Source organism: Mustela putorius, unplaced genomic scaffold, assembly GCF_011764305.1.
Source record: "Mustela putorius furo isolate JIRA1106 unplaced genomic scaffold, ASM1176430v1.1 tig00000095_pilon_pilon_pilon, whole genome shotgun sequence".
NCBI classification, from domain to species: Eukaryota; Metazoa; Chordata; class Mammalia; order Carnivora; family Mustelidae; genus Mustela; species Mustela putorius.
The window spans coordinates 33,042,726-33,060,558 of NW_025421280.1; the positions used below are offsets into that span (position 1 = coordinate 33,042,726).

General features: G+C 56.3%; 1 protein-coding gene and 1 long non-coding RNA gene across 8 annotated transcripts in view; one reads left to right on the forward strand and one right to left on the reverse strand.

The window, feature by feature from the left end:
* Positions 1 to 809: 809 nt before the first annotated feature.
* Positions 810 to 4,909, reverse strand: LOC123394450. Its single transcript, XR_006609230.1, has 3 exons — positions 2,861 to 4,909; positions 1,896 to 1,989; positions 810 to 1,140 (listed from the first exon to the last, which is right to left on the reverse strand). It is a non-coding gene; the product is annotated as an uncharacterized LOC123394450 (long non-coding RNA).
* A 175-nt stretch (positions 4,910 to 5,084) lies between these two features.
* Positions 5,085 to 17,833, forward strand: part of DOCK6 (dedicator of cytokinesis 6) — a 40,904-nt gene continuing 28,155 nt past the window's right edge. For 4 of the 7 annotated variants that reach the window (XM_045083811.1, XM_045083822.1, XM_045083828.1 and 1 more), the window contains exons 1-9: positions 5,087 to 5,201; positions 11,913 to 12,000; positions 12,555 to 12,730; positions 12,958 to 13,026; positions 13,240 to 13,369; positions 14,207 to 14,419; positions 15,951 to 16,036; positions 17,356 to 17,422; positions 17,524 to 17,673. In XM_045083811.1, the coding sequence (XP_044939746.1) occupies positions 5,158 to 5,201; positions 11,913 to 12,000; positions 12,555 to 12,730; positions 12,958 to 13,026; positions 13,240 to 13,369; positions 14,207 to 14,419; positions 15,951 to 16,036; positions 17,356 to 17,422; positions 17,524 to 17,673 (1,023 nt within the window). In that variant the 5' untranslated portion in view covers positions 5,087 to 5,157. Of the gene's footprint in view, positions 5,202 to 11,912; positions 12,001 to 12,554; positions 12,731 to 12,957; positions 13,027 to 13,239; positions 13,370 to 14,206; positions 14,420 to 15,950; positions 16,037 to 17,355; positions 17,423 to 17,523; positions 17,674 to 17,833 lie in introns of all 7 variants that reach the window. The other 3 variants (XR_006607807.1, XM_045083840.1, XM_045083843.1) reach the window with 1 other exon arrangement.

A 17,833-nucleotide genomic window follows, 5' to 3' on the forward strand; every position in this document is an offset into this window, starting at 1 on the left:
CCAACACCCACATGATATGCCCTCCAGCACTGACATCACCTCCTTCCGGAAGTCCCCCATGCCTGGCACACAGCAGGCACTCAGTAAATGCTGCTGGCACGAATGAATGAAGGAATGAGGTGGGGAAAGGGAGGGGGTGGGCTTATGGAGCCGCTGAGGGGTCTATAGGTCACAGGGAGGAACAGGGCTCCCTCCTGGGGCAATGAGGAGCCAGAGCAGGCTTTGAGCAGGGAGAAGGCATGTTGAGAAAATGTCTCTTATTTGCAGGGGCACCTTTTTGGGCCCTATTAGCAGAAGTTCGTAAGGTCACAAGATCACACACCTAGGATGGTGTAGGAAGCCCATCAGAAACCCATTACAGGGCGCCTGGGTGGCTCAGTGGGTTAAGCCGCTGCCTTCGGCTCGGGTCATGATCTCAGGGTCCTGGGATCGAGTCCCGCATCAGGCTCTCTTCTCAGCAGGGAGCCCGCTTCCTTCTCTCTCTGCCTGCCTCTCTGCCTACTTGTGATCTCTCTGTCTGTCAAATAAATAAATAAATAAAATTAAAAAAAAAAAAAAAGAAAAGAAAGAAAGAAACCCATTACAGGGACGCCTGGGTGATTCAGTGTGTTACGCCTCTGCCTTTGGCTCATGTCATGATCTCAGGGCTCTGGGATCGAATCCTGCATCGGGCTCTCTGCTCAGCGGGGAGCCTGCTTCCCCTCTCTTTCTGCCTGTCTCTCTGTCTACTTGTGATCTCTCTCTTTCTCTGTCAAATAAATAAATAAAATCTTTAAAAAAAAAAAAAAAGGAAACCCATTACACTGGGATACAGTTATCAAAATCTGTTTTAATTGGGTTGGAAGGTGAGCATCTTTCTTAACACATTAAACAGGAAGGCACAGGGCAGCTCCAACGAGTAGAAGAAGGGGGAGCAAGTGCTATTCACGTTTTTCCTTCTAAGGAAGAGCTCCGGAATTCTATTTGCAAACCCCTTGGGTGTCTGGGGACCCTGGTGAATCCCTCCCCCAAACGTGGGGATATGGTAAGAGCACCGGAAGGTGAGCAAACTTCACAGAGGTATCACGGAGAGAGACAGGAGTGATTTCCAGGGATGATGGACAAGCATCCAGACAGACAAGCATCCGGCGGCTGGGCCATCTGTTCAAAGAAAAACAGGAAGACTGCACTTTGCCCTTCTGGCCTCTCTGGGCCCAGCCCAGCCTTTGTCTTTGAGACTTTAACTCCCAAAGGCAGGCCGGGAACCCCTGAGCCGGCTTCCAACTTCCTTCCCTGCTCCAGAACTAGCAGGCAAAACAGCCTGACAAGGCGGCATCACCCAGGTTCTGTGCTGTCATGACAACACTTCATGGTTCCCCATCACAGCCCCATAGGGCCAGCTCTGAAGATAATATCCCATTTCACAGGTGAGGAGACTGAGGGCCATAGAGGCCCCAGGTCAAGGTCACCCAGTCTGGGTGTGGCCAAGCTGGGACTGGAATTCAGGTCTCTTTGGATTCTAAGTCCTGCCTGTGGCCATTCCTGCTCGGAGTTCACCACCTGCTTCAAGACACCTTTCCATTCATTCATTCATTCATTCACGTGATTCTCCAAGTTGCCAAAATCATCTGAAGAGCCAGGGGAGAGAGTTCCTTAAATACAACAGACTCAGTTTTGAGTTTTATGACTCAAATGTGTGCTTTGAGATGGGTGGCTGCTTTTCCCAGCCTCAGTTTCCTGCACCTACAGGCTGATGACCTCATGTGATGAGACCACCCCTCCCCCACGGGGGTGGGGGCTGGTTAGTAGGAGCCTGCATACAGCAGGTGCTCAAGAGATGCCTGTTGAACAGATGGCCTTTGCATCCTGGGCCCACCACCCGGGCTTACCGACACATTACCCCCTCCCCCACCTACCTCTCCGTGTGGCAAGAGGAAGGCTTTCCTTGTGCCTGTGGGCAGAAGGGCTGAGGGCAGGGCGAGGGTCCTGAGCCGGCTGAGCCTGTCATTCCTGTCATAGGCACCAGGGGGCAGTGGGTTCCCACATTCAGCTTTCCTCTCCCGCCCCCTGCACCCCTCACTCAGCTGGGGAGGTTGAGACATTTATCCTCCTGCTACAGGGCTGGCTTCTCCCACCACACTGATGGTGGACATAGTAGGCACTAGGGGACAGGGAGGTGTCAGAGTCCCCTGACCCCCAGACCCCTGTACCACTCTGCCTCATTCATTCTCTTATTGAGCACCTAGTATACATACACACAGCCCTATGCCGGGTGCTGGGGACATAACCATGAGTAAGGCAGAGAAAAGTCCTTGCTCCTCGTGCACGAGCTGACATTTGAGTGGGAGAGATGGGACACCAAGGAAACAGGGAGTTACAACTGAGTGTAGTCAGGGCTGTGATGGGGAACTCCGGGTGTGGGAGGCAGGAGGACCCAGAGGAGCCCCTGAGCCAGCTTGGGCAGGGAAGGGAGGGAGTCGAGGAAGACGTAAGAACCAATAGAAGTTCTTCAGGTAAAGAGCAGGGGTACAAGCATTCCAGGCCAAGGGTAAGGGCTGGAGGCAACTTCTCCCTGCCCCCACATAGAAAGACAGGCAAGCATACAGATAATGCTGCACGGACTCAGATGGTGAGGTTCTAGAACAAGCACTGAGCAGCCACTCAGGGGAATGGAGGAGAGAGAGGCCGGAAACAGATCTTCATGGAGTGCCAGAAGTCAGAGGAGGGAGTGAGTGGAACAGCATTCTGGGCAGTGGGAACAGCAGGGGCGCTGGTGTGAAGAGAAGCTATCTTCTGCTCCACTCCATCACTCACGGGAAGGGAGGTTCAGCCCCTGCCCGCCTCCTCAGCCCCACCCCCACCCGACCTAGCCATCTCCCACCTGGACAAGGGCAGTCCCCTCCTCCCTGGTACACAGGCACTGTCCCCATATCCTATTCCTCCGTGCAGCCAGAGGAGGCCAAAGTCCCCGCCAAGCTTGTCTGTTTGAGCAGCTGCCGGGGGCACCCTCACCCCGCCTGGCTGAGTCAGGCCTGGCGTGCCCTGAAGAGGAACTGTCTCACCAATCAGGTCTGGTAGGCACCAGGGCAGGTAGCAAGCTCCAGGCGGCGGGGGCAGGGCCTTTCCTTGGAGGGATCTTTGAAGCAGGCCTTCCACCCAGATGGAGCTTGGAGTCACGGGGCTCGCAGCCTCCACCGGCTCCTGGGTGGAATCAGTTCCCACAAGGGCCAGGAGCTTGGCACTCCCAAGCCAGGTCTGTGCCTAGTGCTAGGACGAGCCTCAAGCCCCCCGTGGAGGAGATTAGGAAATGGAAACTCAGAGAGGTTGAGAGATCGTCCCTGGGCCCCACAGTCCGGCCCGGGGTTGGGGCTCTGGGGGTATTTGGAAACACACATTTCAGGATCTGCCCCCCCCCCCCCGTAACAAATCTGGAATCACAGATCGGACCCTGGCTGGCCGGGTAACATTGGGCAAGTCGCTCTGCCTCTCTGGGCCTCAGTTTTCTCATCTGCAAAAGTGGGGTGGTAATGGCGGCCCCGTGTGGGAAGGGGAACAGCATGTGCGAAGCGGGAGCTGTGCTCTAGGGCTCAGAGGACATTGAGGAGGTGAGCAGCTGGAGCGGTGGGGGAGGGGGGAGGGGATGAGGGCGGATCATGCAGGGTCTTGTGGGCCTTGGGGAGGACTTTGGCTTTTAAAGCAGAGGAGGGACCTGACCTGATTCAGGTATTTCTGGGCTCTTTCTGGACACTGAGGTGAGAACAAACTTCAAGGGCCAAGAGCAGGAGCTGGGAGACCCACCATGATGGGGTGTGGGCTGGAAGGAGGCAGACCGGAAGGGAGAAACCCACCAATTTTTGCTCATCTCCATGTTTCTTGCCCAGCCTGGCTCCCAGGAGCCCAAAGGCGAGGCAGGGACTTTAGCCCAGGATGGCTGCTGGCTGGGGTGAGGGTGACATGGGGTGGGGCACAGCAGAGGGATGGGCGGGGTTGCACCTGGAGGCTCCTGGTCAAAGTGGCTGGACCACTCAGACAAGTGCAAGTGCGTGGGCTGCTGATAGATACACATGTCACATGCCAGGCTGGGAAACAGCTCTGCTGTGCCCTCTAGAGCTTGGGGTTGAGTGGCAGGGTATGAGGGTTCCCCCGGAAATCCGAGCCTCCCTTCTCTGGGCTCAGGATCTCATACTGATCCACTTGCTTAGGTAGGGCAAGTTCCTCTGCTTCTCTGCCTCAGTTTCCTCACCTGTAAGACGGAAGAGAATGCTAACAAATTCATGGGAAAAAGAGCAACATATCCAAAGCCCTGAGGTAGAGCTGTGCCCTCGTATCAATCACTCCCCAATTATGCCTGGGACATTTTCTGACCAGGGCTGGAAGGGCCGTCGGGAGGAGGAACCCGCCCCTTGCAAAGGCTTGGGGATGAGCAAGTGGTTGGCACATCCGGGCTACGAGTGAGGGCTGGAGAATTCTCGAAGACCGCTGCACTGGAGCTGGGAGAGGAACCACTGGGGAGAGATTTGACACCACAAGTAAACTAAGACATCCCCACATCCTCCTTCCAGTGAAGGCAGCCAGGCCAGTCCAGACTCCGGACTCGCTCGCTCAAGCCCCAGTTACATCGTCCGGCATCTCGGAGCCCAGCTGGACCCCTCTGCTTCCCTCGTCCTTTACTGGGGAACATCCCACAGTGGCCTTAGAGACCCCCGTGATCCCTCAGGCCTAGGCAAGCGTCTGAGCAGCTCCGTGCCTCAGTTTACCCATCTGCAAAATGGGAAACCGGTCGTTCCTTCCGCACCTGTGAATTGCAGGGCCGTGCTTCATAAACGCTTGACATTATACTTATTACGGATGATCGTGGTGATTAATCAGAGGGCAGAAAGAGCATCCCCCGGAGTCTGACACCCCCGGCCTCGGTCCCGGCGTCTCTCTTCCCCTGCCCCCTGCAGAGCCTCAGTATCCCCACCGCAGACCCGAGGGGCACGCGGAGGCGGCCCGGGGTCCCCGCGCCCCTCCGGCCGGCAGGGGCAGCACGGAGCCGCCCCGCACACCCGGAAGGGCCCCGCCTCCGGCCCCGGCCCCGCCCAGCCGGGGCAGCCCAGAACCGGGAGGCGGCGGCGGTGGCGGCAACCACGGCGGGGACGGTGCGCGCGGCGGCATCGGCGGGACCCGCGCGGCGCCATGGCGGCCGCCGAGCGCCGCGCCTTCGCGCACAAGATCAACAGGTAGCTCGGCCGCCGGGCCCCTCCCGGGGACACCCGCACGTGTCCGGGCCCCGCCCCGGGGTGGCCCGGCCCTCCCCGGCCCCGGCGTCCCCCTCACCGTTCAAGCCCCTTCCGCCCGGGCCGGCTCCGGCCCGCTTCCTCTGGCGGGGGCCGGGGGCGGCGGGAGGCGGGGAGGGCGGCGGGGGTCCCCGCTGGGGCCGCGGCGGGGCTGCGAGTGCGATGGCGGCTGAGGGAGGTCCGCCCTGGGCGCCGCTGGGGAGGCGTGGGGGCGTGTCCGGGGGCCTTCCTGGAGGCGGTGGCGCGGGGAGAGCAGGTATCGGGAGCCCTCCGCGTTCCTCGCCATCTCCGGGTCCTTCCTGGGTCCCCGAGTCCGAGGGCTAGGGAGCAGGAGGGGCTTTGGCGACCCATCCTCTTGCCTGGCGCGGGGCTGGGATGCTCCTGGGGCCGGGATTTGGGAACAGGGATGGTGCTCTTGGAGGCCTTGGAGGCCCCTCGGGAAGGTTCCCGTGCTCTTCCCCCACTGCCAGGGTCCCGTGCCCAGCTGTCCGGGGAGCAGGGGACAGCTGTGGATGGCCCCCCGCCCCCAGCCCTGCTTCAGGCTCTCCCAACACCGGCTGGACGCGCTGGAGATGGATGGGTGATTGAATGGAGGGAGTGGGGGCTGGGGACCCAACCAGCTGGTGGGCAGACGGGGGAGGGGACAGGCGCCAGGCGCTGGGGGATCCATTTCCGTGGCCACTGGAGATTGTAAGAGACTCAGCCTGGAAGGGGGAGGTCAGACCAGGGCTGAAGAGCCTCTCCCTTGTCTTTGCCTCCATGGCCAGTCGGAGTTGGCCCACGGGGGGTCCTCTCCACCCCGGGGCCTGTGCTGGCCACGCCCAAGTGAAAGAGCTCCCTGTCCGTCCAGAGCTGGCCTGATGGAGACACAAGGAAAGATCCACCCTTGGTGGCAGATACAATGGGGTAGACAGAGGAGTAGCACAATCAAGTAGATTATGTATTAATGATAAGTGCCAGTGCTATGGGGACGCACATGGCAAGGAAAGGAAGTGGGTGGCATGGGGAAGCAGATCAGGAAGGCCTGGACGATAAGGTGACATTTGAGCAAAGTTCCGAAGAGGTGAGGGAGGCATCCATGCCCCTATGTGGAGGAAGAGCAATCCCAAAATGGGAGAAGGGCAAGTGCAAAGGCACTGAGGCAGAAACAGACATAGTGTATTTACAAATAAATCATCTGACTGGAGCAGAGTGAGGAAGGGGACAGTGGGAGCAGATCCCTCAGGGTCTTGTGGGTTGTGGGGAAGACCTTAACTGGTATCCTGAGTGAGGTGGGAGCCATGAGGAGTTCTGAACAGAGGTCACACATGTGACCATGTGTCTGGAGCATAGCGGTCAGGCAATTTTTATGTTCTGTTATTTTTATGTTCCCAAATTGCCTCTCTGTCTTGGACCTTTGGCTTCTCTGAACCTGTTTCTTTGCCACTCAGTCTCTGTGTTCTTGGTTCCTGGCTTCCACTCCAGTAAAAAAGAGAGGTCCTAGGGTCCTGCCCTGGGGAACAGATACTATAGAGCCCAGGGTAAGAAGAGCAGAGAATGTCCCTGGGACCCCAGTGAACCACAAGCAAAAGGCTCAAGTCTTCCAGCCTTCCTCTGCCAGGGCCTCCGTAACAGCCTTTTGGACACCCAGGTGTCTACATGCTCAGATCTGGGCCTGAATTCATCTGGTCAATCATTTAGTCATTCATTCCTCAGTGCCATACTGACCCAGATATTAAACAGCCCCCCAGTTTCCTAATGAACAGATTCTTAAAAAAAAAAAAATTGGGGAGGGGACAACTTAAAACTACAAACTCTTATAAATGTAAATAGCATGGACAAACATTCCTGTAGCAATATAACGTGTTCATTTTTTCACAAATAAAATACAATATGGAGTGGCGGTAATGGCCAGCGCTCACAGTATGTTTATGGCTGGCTGGTCCCCAGTGGAAATGCCATTTGCGTGTCACCAGAGCCTGTCGACGTAGGTATAACTATGGAAAGTGGGACTCACAGTGGTTAGGTGGCTGTCGAGCATCTCTCGTGGGGAAGTGAGCCCAGAAGCATGGGGCCATAGACTTCAGAACAGTCTCAGCAACCGTGTCACTCTTCCTGTCCTCACGTATCCCCCGTTCTTCCAGGCATCTGATTGTGGCATCTTCTCTCACCGTCCCCTCCCCCCTGCCCCGGGTATCTGATGCGGGACCGGTGGCATTTTTCACTCAAGGAAATAGTGACTTTGTTGGAGGCGTGGGAGGACAAAGAGACGTGTATTAACCAAATTCCAAAGGTGCCTCTGGGATTTCAAGAAAATGGCTCCCTCCCACCCCTGTCCCCAAATATATCTGCAAACTTGAGCACACACACGTATTATTATTTCCTACCTTCATTTTTTTTTAAGGTTTTATTTATGTATTTGAGAGAGAGGGAGAGAGAGAATGAGAGTGAGTTAGCATGAGAGGGAGAGGGTCAGAGGGAGAAGCAGATCGCTGCTGAGCAGGGAGCTCCATGCAGGACCCGAACCCGGGCCTCCAGGATCTCGACCTGAGCCAAAGGCAGTTGCTCAACCAACTGAGCCACCCAGGCGCCGCTATTTTCTACCTTTTAAATAATGGTGACATTTGACATGCATCTAGAAAAGTCCAAAGTTTAAAAGAGTAGTTATAGAACCAATGCTCAGGGGGATGTCTGGCTAGCTTGGTTAGTGGAACATGGGATTCTTGATCTCGGGGTCATGGGTTTGAGCCCCACACTGGGGGTAGAGTTTATTTTCAAAAGAATTAAAAAGCAGGGGCATCTGGGGGGCTTAGCTGGTTAAGCGTATGCCTTTGGCTCAGGTCATGATCCCAGGCTCCTGGGATCAAGCCCTGCATCGGTCTCCCCACTCAGCAGGGACTCTGCTTCTGTCTCCGCCCCTCCCCCTGCTCGTGTTCTCTTTCTCTCTCTCTCTCTCATTCTCTCCCTCAAATAAGTAAAATCTTTTTTAAAAATTAAAAAACAAAACAACAACAATAAAACAACAAATGTCAGGGGAACAATCCCTCAGGTCAAGACAAAGGCAGTATTGATCTCCTGGGCCACCTAACCTAGCTGCCTCTCCTGATCTGCACCTAGTTCTGTCCCTTAGCCAACTGCACACTGATGGTGGCTCCCCTCCCTTCCTCACTTGAGTTATGATGTCCCCTGCCGAGCTGGGTCCCTCTGCACCATGGGCTACTCTTGCCTGTTTAGAACGTCTCATCAGTGGAATCACGTTGGGTATCGAGGCTGGTGTGGCCCGAGTCTCTCACCCAAGCCATTACCTGCAGCCGGGCGCATCCTTTTCCATTGCTGCATACTATTCCTCCCATGCACATTGTCTCCCTCTTTGATCAAGGAACACGTACATCTTTTCCTTTGGGGTTGTCATGACCAGGCTGCCAGGGACATTCCCAGCCACGTGTTTTATCCCGAGTGTCTACGCCTCTGAGTGGGATTGCTGGACTGGTTTATCTTCAACTTCGCTCTGTCATTCCAAACGATTGTCTAAAGGGCTTCCCCCAGCAGCAGATGAGTGTTCCTCTTGCCGACAGGGAGATCATTTGTCTTTAAAATGTGCAGCCAGTCCAGGAGGGCTTGGGTGTGCTATAAAGAGAAATCTCCATGGTTTTATATGGACTCATCTTCTTCCCTCACTTATTTACCCAAGTGGGAACACACAGAGTTAGAGCCTTATGTCATTCTCATTTCTGGTTTTATTGTCCTCCTCCCCTGGAGGGAGTAGACCTCTGTTAATCTGCCCAGCCTTGGGGTGAGGTCTGCAATCTCACATGAATTCCCAGTGATGCCACTGCTTCATCTTTCCCCTCTGAGTGTCTGTGTCGTGTCCCATAGGATTGCTAGCTTTCAGCTTAGGGGGATTTGTTTCCCTAGTAGCTCTAACCCACCACCTGATCTCAGCAGTTTCTCATTGCAATCCTGAGATCACTTCCTGAGAAAAACCAGTATATTTAGACCCACATTTTGCCTCCTCTAAAAAATGTGCTCCATGGGGGTGTCTGAAGCAGATCTGATGTGGGCATGAGAAAGAGAGAGGAAGTGGAGATGGCTCCCAGGCATGGGTCCTGAGCAGCCCAGAGGGCGGGGCTGCCCTTAGGGAGCCAGGGAAGATGGCAGGAAGGCAGGTTATGTTCAGGGTACATGCCTGCATGACCCCACATGGGCATGCAAAAGAGGCAGGTGCCACCCAGAAGGGATCCAAGGATTGTCTTTGTTTGGGCGCTCCTGAAACCTGGAGGCTGCATGGGACCACTGTGGGGGATGGTAAGTGTGGACACGGCAGAGATACGTTCTAGGACCCCTGTTCTTGGCCCTGCTTCCCATCATGGGCATGTGGAGTACCGTGTGCTGCGGGTTGCGCAGACTCACTTCTGGCCCTCAGGGGTTTGATTCTGGGCACCTAACCACGTTCAGCTCTGTGAGCCTAGATGCCTCCTGCCCCTCTCTGAGCCTCACTCCCCTCCTGGGCCCCTTCTGGCCCAGCAGAAAAAGCAAGGCCAGAAATTCCAGTTTCCCAGGATCCTTTTAAGGCAACTTAGTGACAGCAAGCCTTAATCGAGCACTTACTGTGTGCCAAGCCTTAAACTCAGAACAGTTCGATAAGGTGTGGGCGCCGCATTGAGCCCAGAGGTCCAGAGAGGGGATGACACTCATCCCTGCTTGCGCAGGTCCGACTACAGAGCCTGGTGACACAGGAAAGTGGCTCCTGTGGCCACAGTGGCAAGGACCTGGCCTTTTCCCACTCAGGGGCCATCTCTCCAAGGCCAAAGACAAAATGAAGTGGGAGGCCCTGCCCTCCCTTCTCCCCTCTCCCTGCTCTGGGGCCGCAGCTGCAGAACAGCTGGGACCAGGGCACCGATGGGCGCCCTGTCCCGGCATTTTTATAAATCATCCCCCAAGACCCTGTGTGCTCAGGCTTCCAGAGAAGGCAGCCCCAACTTTGGGAATTTGAGGACAAATAGCTTATTTGGGACGCCCTTTGAATTTCCTGGAAGATCCTCCATTCGCTAGCCCCAGACCCCCAAAACAATAGAAGCAAGACTGGGACAGTCAAGAGAGGAAGTAAATAGAATACAGAGGCAGAAGAATGAGGCTGAGGTCTCAGCTGGAGACCCCCACGTTGGATCAGGGTCATGGTCAAGTTTTGTTTGACTTCAGAGGCTTCCAGGTGACCCCCCCTTAGCCCCAGTCTCCCCGACCCTGACCTGTCTTCTCCTGAGCGCACCACACACATTAATTTCATCCATGGTCCGTGGTTTGCGATCAGCATAGCACTTTTTTTGGGGGGGGGGGTACAACTTTTCATTATGAAACTTCCAAGCACACAGAAAAGTGGAAAATGGAAGGGAATAATACCCAAACACCCAGACAATTGCCTTCTCAATTTTAAGAGGGATTGAAGCACAGAAGGGGTAGCCTACCTGCCCAGAGCCACACAGCTGAAAGGTCTGGGGCTTCTAACTCACGATGGATTTAGGCAGGTTGGACCAGGAGGGAAATTGGGAGGGATTTGTTTCCTAAGAAAAATGTATTGAGTACCTCCTGGCGGCGGGGTGTGTGTGTGTGTGTGTGTGCGCGCGCTTGGGTCCTCCGTGTGTGTGTGTGTGTGTGTGTGTGTGTGTGTGTGTGTGTGTGTGTGCTGGTGCTTGGGCCTCCGTGGGGACCACATAGCCCTATTCCTGCTGTCATACAGACCCAGGGAAGCGGGAATCTCCATGCTCTGAGCACAGAGCCTGGCCACAGGGTCTTTGCACTTGCTGTACCCTTTGCCTGGGATCCTCTTCTCCAAATAACTATGCGGCTCTCTTCTCTCCTTCCCCTCCTTCCAAGCTTAGCTGAAGGAATTGAGGGCCTGGGGGTACCAAGTCCCAGTTTCCTCTGCTGGCCCCCTCCACTGTGGGTCTTACCCCTTCAACCTCCTCCTCCCTGACTTGGAAGGCCAGCACAGATGCAGGTGGCCTAGGAAAGCCACAGCCCAGATTTTGGCTACTGGGTGTGCTCTGTGAGTCATGCTGGCCTCTTAACACATGCTCAGCCTGGTCTCCGGCTCCCTGAGAATGAGGTATGGAGTGCCCCCCGAATGCCAAGCCCACTGCTCAGCTCCCCACCACAAGCCTTGTGAGGTCCCTTAAGTATAGTTGGGTACACTGAGGCTCAGAGGTAGGAGTAACTTGCCCAAGACCCCATAGCAAGGAAGGGACAGGACACACATTCTGGATGGAAGGTAGGGTGGGCAGAGGTCGCCAGATGAGGAAACCAAGGCAGGGACCAGGGGGCAGGCCAGTCAGACTTGGACCTAGGCTGGGCATCTGCGATAAAGAAGGATTCGTGACCCTCATGCCCTGCAGGGACCAAATCCTTCCATCTGTGCTTGGTGGGGGTTGGAAGGGCCCCAGGCGCAGCTTGGGGGGGGTGGGTCCTGGGGTCTCTGTATCAGCCACGAGCCCTGGGACCCCAAGGCTGAGATCTGCAGATCCTGAACCCAGGGTTCTCCCAGTCCGTGGCTTGGGTTTTTCCCTTCCATGGCCTGGATTTTCCGCTCTGAGGATGAATTTATGGGCCTGAGGTGAAGTTCCCAGGGCCCCACTGCCCAGGTTGTCATGTCCTCAGTGGCCCCTTCCCCTGTCCCCCCAGGACGGTGGCTGCGGAGGTGCGGAAGCAGGTGTCCCGGGAGCGCAGCGGCTCTCCCCACTCCAGCCGGCGCAGTAGCAGCTCCCTGGGGGTACGTGTTTGGGGGGTGCCCCCTCCAGGACCCTGCTCTCTAGCAGATGTGGGGTTCCCCTCTGCCCCGGCCTGGCTAGGAGTGTCCCCACTCCTCTCTCCCTGTGGGTGGGGAGGGTTGTCCCCTCCCTGCAGTGCCTCGCGGTTGGGGGGGCTCAGTGGCAGCCCCGTGGGTGGTCAACCTGATGTCACCCCACCTCCTGCTGCTGGGACCACCCAGACTGGGGTGGGGTGGGGATGGGAGGTACTCCCAGCTGCAGCGGAGAGGGAGTGGGGCCTGAGGAATTGTCTTTCTCCGCTGCGCTAGCCTGCTAGCCTTTCCTTCCAGCGTAACCCTGCCCCTCCAGGCACAGGGTGTGATTTCCTGCCTGGAAAGAGGGGCGGGGCAGGCCCTGCGGGGAGGGGTAGAGAGTCTGAGGTCACCGCCCCCCCCCCACAGCTCCAACACTCCATGGCTCCCACCACCCTCTTGCTCGAGCCCAGGCCCACGCTCCCACCCCCCTGCCCCTCCTCAACCCCCAGGGCACGGCCCACAGTCACCTTGCTCCAACCCAGGTCCCACTGACTGAAGTCATTGAGCCCCTGGACTTCGAGGATGTGCTCCTGAGCCGGCCACCAGACGCTGAGCCCGGGCCCCTCCGGGACCTGGCTGAGTTTCCAGCTGACGACCTGGAGCTCCTGCTACAGCCCCGGGAATGCCGGACCACGGAGCCTGGGATCCCCGAGGATGGGTGGGTTCAGCTCCCCGCCCTTCCTTCCATCAAGCTCCCAACAGCCCCCAGTTCAACTCCTGGCATGGCTGTGTGACCTTGGACAAGTTACCCTCCCTCTCTGAGCTTCCATCTCCACATCTCCAAAACAGGCAGACGGGCATGCCATGCCCCCCCACCCCCCGCAGGCACTGGAAAGATGAACACTCTTGCCCTGCCTCTGTTTACCCTGATTTTATATTGTACAGAAAGCTGGATGCCCAGGTGAGGGCCGCGGTGGAGATGTACACGGAGGATTGGCTCATCACCCACAGGAGGTGGGTCTGGCTCAGGGGCAGCTCTGGGCAGAGGGTTGAGAGGTCAGGTCTGAGCCCATTGGGCCACTTCTCCTGCTTATCTGCCCGCGCTCCCCACAAGGGCAGCTGGACTTCCCTGGTGGGTCACGGGGAGGGTGGGTGGCCGTGCAGGCATCACACGCACCTGTGGGTGTGCCTTGATCCCTGCCGCCAGCCAGCCCTGCTCCCTCCTAGGTACCAGCATCTGAGTGCGGCATACAGCCCCATCACCGCGGAGACCCAGCGAGAGCGGCAGAAGGGCCTCACTCGCCAGGTCTTTGAACAGGACACTTCGGGGGATGAGAGGTCCGGCCCAGAGGACTCGGTGAGGGAGCCCGGGGCATGTGTGTGGGGGGCTGTGTGTGGGCTCTGGCCCCAGCTCTCGGTCACATGGGACGGGAAGCCACCGCAATGGCCTTGAACCCGAAAGGAAATGTGTCAGCCCCGTGAGCTAAAAGTTCAGGGTCATGATTATGCACACTTATTAAGAGCTTAGCGTGTCCTCGTCTTTTATCCTGGGAGGCAGGGCCACACCCATTTTGCAGATAAACTGAGGCACAGCAAGGTGTGATTCGAGGAGCTTCACAGGCTCACTGGGTCTTGAGCCAGTATTCACCAGGCTTCTACTTTATGCCCACAATAATCCTACTGAGAATTATTGTTATCGCTTCCACTGTTAACTGTTTTTGGACGGAGATGAGCTTCCCGAGGCCCCTTGTGCTGGATTCAGGGACACAGGGTCACGGAGCTGAGTCGGGGTCTGGACCGTGGTGGTCTGCCTCTGACCATATAGCTGAGTTGGGGTGGGGAGGTCAGGCGGGATACCCAGAGCCAGGGACAGTCCCACTGGGAAGAACTCTCCCTCCCCTGGTGACAGTGAGCAAAGCCCCACAGAAGGTTCTCGCCAGCCCAGCCCACACATGTCCTTACCTTGGTGCCAGGAGTAGCCTCCCTGAATGGTAATAAAGGAGGGCCACCCCTCCCAGGCAGAAGGTTCTAGAAAGAGTCTCAGCAAAGTCTTAAAGTGACCCTTGTAATGGTGAACCCATCCCACGGGCCTCAGCTTTCCCATCTACGGATTGGGCACGAGGACTGTCTCACTAGAGCGGGATTGAAGGTGCATTTAGCTGACGCTCCGTGTTTATGCCTTCTCCACCGGCAGGATGACCCCCGGCACTCCTCGGGCTCCCCAGAGGACACCCCGCGAAGCAGCGGTGCCTCCAGCATCTTTGACCTGAGGAACTTGGCAGCTGACTCACTGCTACCCTCGCTGCTAGAGCGCACGGCCCCCGAGGATGTGGACCGGCGGAACGAGGCTGCTCGGCGGCAGCACCGGCCCCGCGCCCTGCTGGCCCTCTACCCGGCACCTGATGAGGTGGGAGCCCACAAGCCCACCGGGGGCCCATACCCACGCACCTGACCCTGTATGGTACCCCACAACATTCACTGGGTGCCTACTGTATACCCTGGGGTTTTCCGTTTGTTTTTGTTTGGGGGTGGTTAAAGATATTTATTTATTAGAGCACATGTGCACATAGAGGGGAGGGGCGGAGGGAGAGGGAGAGAATCTCAAGTAGACTCCCGCTGAGTGCAGAGCCGATCCCACAGCCCTGAGATCCTGAGCTGAGCAGAAATCGAGAGTGGGAGGCTCAACCAACTGAGCCACCCAGGCACCCCCGTATACCTCGTTTTTTATTCGATTCCTTTTATTGGATGCCAGCTATATGCCCTTGGATTTATCCCAGTAGCGTTTATTGGATACCTAGCATATACTCCTGTAGTCTTTCAACTGATACTTAATGTATGTTTGTGTATAGTCTCCTTAATCAAACAACTTAATCAACTGATATTTATTGAGAACCTCCTATATATGCCTATATTGACCCATGTAACATTTATTGGTCACCTAGTGTATACACTGTGCTTTTATCCAGTAGATTTTATTTTATATACACTTCTGTATTCATCCACTAACATTTTGGGGGCTCCTATTATATACTACTCTGGTCAACCAACATTCATTATGTGCCTACTGTATAATCCTTTATTTAATCAAACAGCATTGAAGCAACTCAAATATCTTGAGTACTTACGTTTACCCAACCAAGTTTTTTTTTAACGTAATGTCTGTGCCCAACACGGAGCTTGAACACACAACTCTGAGATCAAGAATCGTGGGCTCTGCCAACTGAGCCAGCCAGGCACCCCTACCCAGCCAACTCTTATTAGAGGCCTAGTATATACACCTCTGTTTTCATTCAGCCATTTATTGAGTGCTTGCTGTATACCCCTATGTTTATTCAATCCATACTTACTGGGGGCCTAGAGTATATCCCTCTGTATGTCCTGTCATCCTTAATCAAATGTTTTCTGTAGGTAGCTACGTTTATCTAACCACCTCTTAGTAGGTACCTACTGTGTACCTCTGTATTTATTTGACCAACATGCATGGCAAGACTTGGAGGTACAGCCATGAACAGGATAGACTTGGTCCTCGCCTTCAGAGCTCACAGTGTAGTGGGGGAGAGGCCCTCCTACCAAGAAATCACAACCCAGGCCGAGTGGTGCCACAGTGAGTTGCCAAATATTGGCCTTCACGTGGCCCTCTGGGTCCCAGCCATGTGGCCCTTTGCAATAGGGTATGGAGAGCACCTGGATGAGGAGCCTGCTCAGGCCTCAGGAAGTCAGGGAGGGCTTCCTGGAGGAAGTGCCAGCTAAGCTGTGACCTGAACAGGGCAAAGGGAGAAGGAGGGGCTTCCAGGCAGGGGGACTAGTGTGCACCAAAGCACAGAGACAAGGAGCTGCAAGAAACCCAAGTCAGGCTGGGGATAGAGCTGGTCTCACGCCACGCATTCCAAGCCCTTCGCGAAGGATGTGTCCCAGCTGCCCTCCCTGGCTCTTGGCAGGACGAGGCCGTGGAACGCTGCAGCCGCCCGGAGCCACCCCGTGAACACTTTGGACAGAGGATCCTGGTCAAGTGTCTGTCGCTGAAGTGAGTGTGCGTGCTGCCCCACCCCTCCCTTCAGACGTGCGAGGCCCCACGTATGTCCCGGTGCTTACGTGCACTGGGCGCTCACCGCCCAAGCCGGGCCATAACGGTGTGCGGCCCTGAGACCGATGAGGCCATCCGGGCACTTTTAGGTGGGAAATAAGACTTCCTTTTCTCGTTCTTCAAAGCCACCAGGCCTTAAGCACCAACTGTGTGCCAGGCTCTGTTCTCAGCCCTTCACATGCATTACCCCTCATCTTCACGGTGTTGTGAAACAGGCGCGGGTGGGGGGAAACTGAGGCACAGAGCGGCAGTCGTTGTGCCCGAGATCACATGACTTGTGAGGCCAGAGTCTGGCCCTCGCTCTGCTGGGACCCAGGCGGGAGGGGGCGCTCGTGACCCTGGACCTGGCTTCCAGCTGTCCGAGTCCCCCTCCACATCAGTCCCTGGGAGCAGCCAGAAGTGCGTGGGAATGGAGCTGAACAGGATGTGGCCTTGGACCTAAGCCCAGCCCCGCCCCTCCCCACCCTGAGTTCCTGCCTGGATGGGGGCAGGAAAGGGAGGCCCTGCTCTGGCCTGAGGCCCGGGTGGGCTGCCTGCCCCAAGCACTAGGGTTGGGAACCAGCTCTGCAAGTATCCAGTCATTCAACAAACACTCATTGAGCACCTACTGTGTACAGGACATGTAACCGTGGGATGACCACACAGGGCTCTCTAGGTGGGGGGACGTGACATACCCAAAGCCTGAGATGTGTCTGAAGAGGGAAAAATGAGGCCAAGGGGTAGGCAGGGCTGGACCATGTAGGATTTTGTTCTGGGCACACTGGGGAGCCTCAAATTATGAGTTTTAAGATGCTTTCCTTAGGACTCGCAGGATGAGTGGGGGCTAGCAGGGCAGAGTGGGATGGGGAGGGGGTTACGGGGACTGTCAGATGGGACTCAGCCCAGGGAGGCAGAGGACACCCCAGAAAGGGGGCCAGGAAAGCCCAGGAGTTGAGAACTTCAAGATTGGGGGCATTGTTGTACCAAAAGCTTCTCCTATATCAGCTGAACAAGGGGCATAGTTTCAGGGGAAGGGCTCGGTGGGAGTTATATGGCTGAGGGTGGGGGGAGGCGCTCCGTGCCTCAGTTTCCCCTTTTACAAAATGAGTCAGGCCTTTCCTGCAAGCCCTTCAGTAGGAATTTTGTGTGGCCCAATGGAAATTAGTCCCTACCACCATCACAATGTACCATGTCTGGGCTGGGTCTCAAGAGGGAGTGGGGTGTGTGGGTGGTGGGAGTGTTAGGGATGGCCTCTGCCAGGAAGTCCCCATTCGCTGTAGGTTTGAGATCGAAATTGAGCCCATCTTTGGCATCTTGGCCCTGTATGATGTGCGGGAGAAAAAGAAGGTAGGATCCTCTTTCTTCCCTTTCCTACCCCAACCTTCCTCCTTGTTGCAGGGCAGTGGGCTTCCTGGAGGTGGTGGCCCAGCTGCCTTTCGTGTCCCCAGATCTCAGAAAACTTCTACTTTGACCTGAACTCGGACTCCATGAAGGGGCTGCTGCGGGCCCATGGCACCCACCCTGCCATCTCCACCCTGGCCCGCTCTGCCATCTTCTCCGTGACCTACCCTTCACCTGATATCTTCCTGGTCATCAAGGTGCCCGCTGGGGCTGGGTCAGGGGGTGATAATGGTAAACACCAGAAGTATGGTCCCTGCTTTCATGGAAGAGGATGGGCAGGTCACCAAGAAGGGTGATAAAGTCTTGTCACGAAGCACAGGCAGTGGGGCAAGCCCAGAGGAGGCTCCTGACCCAACC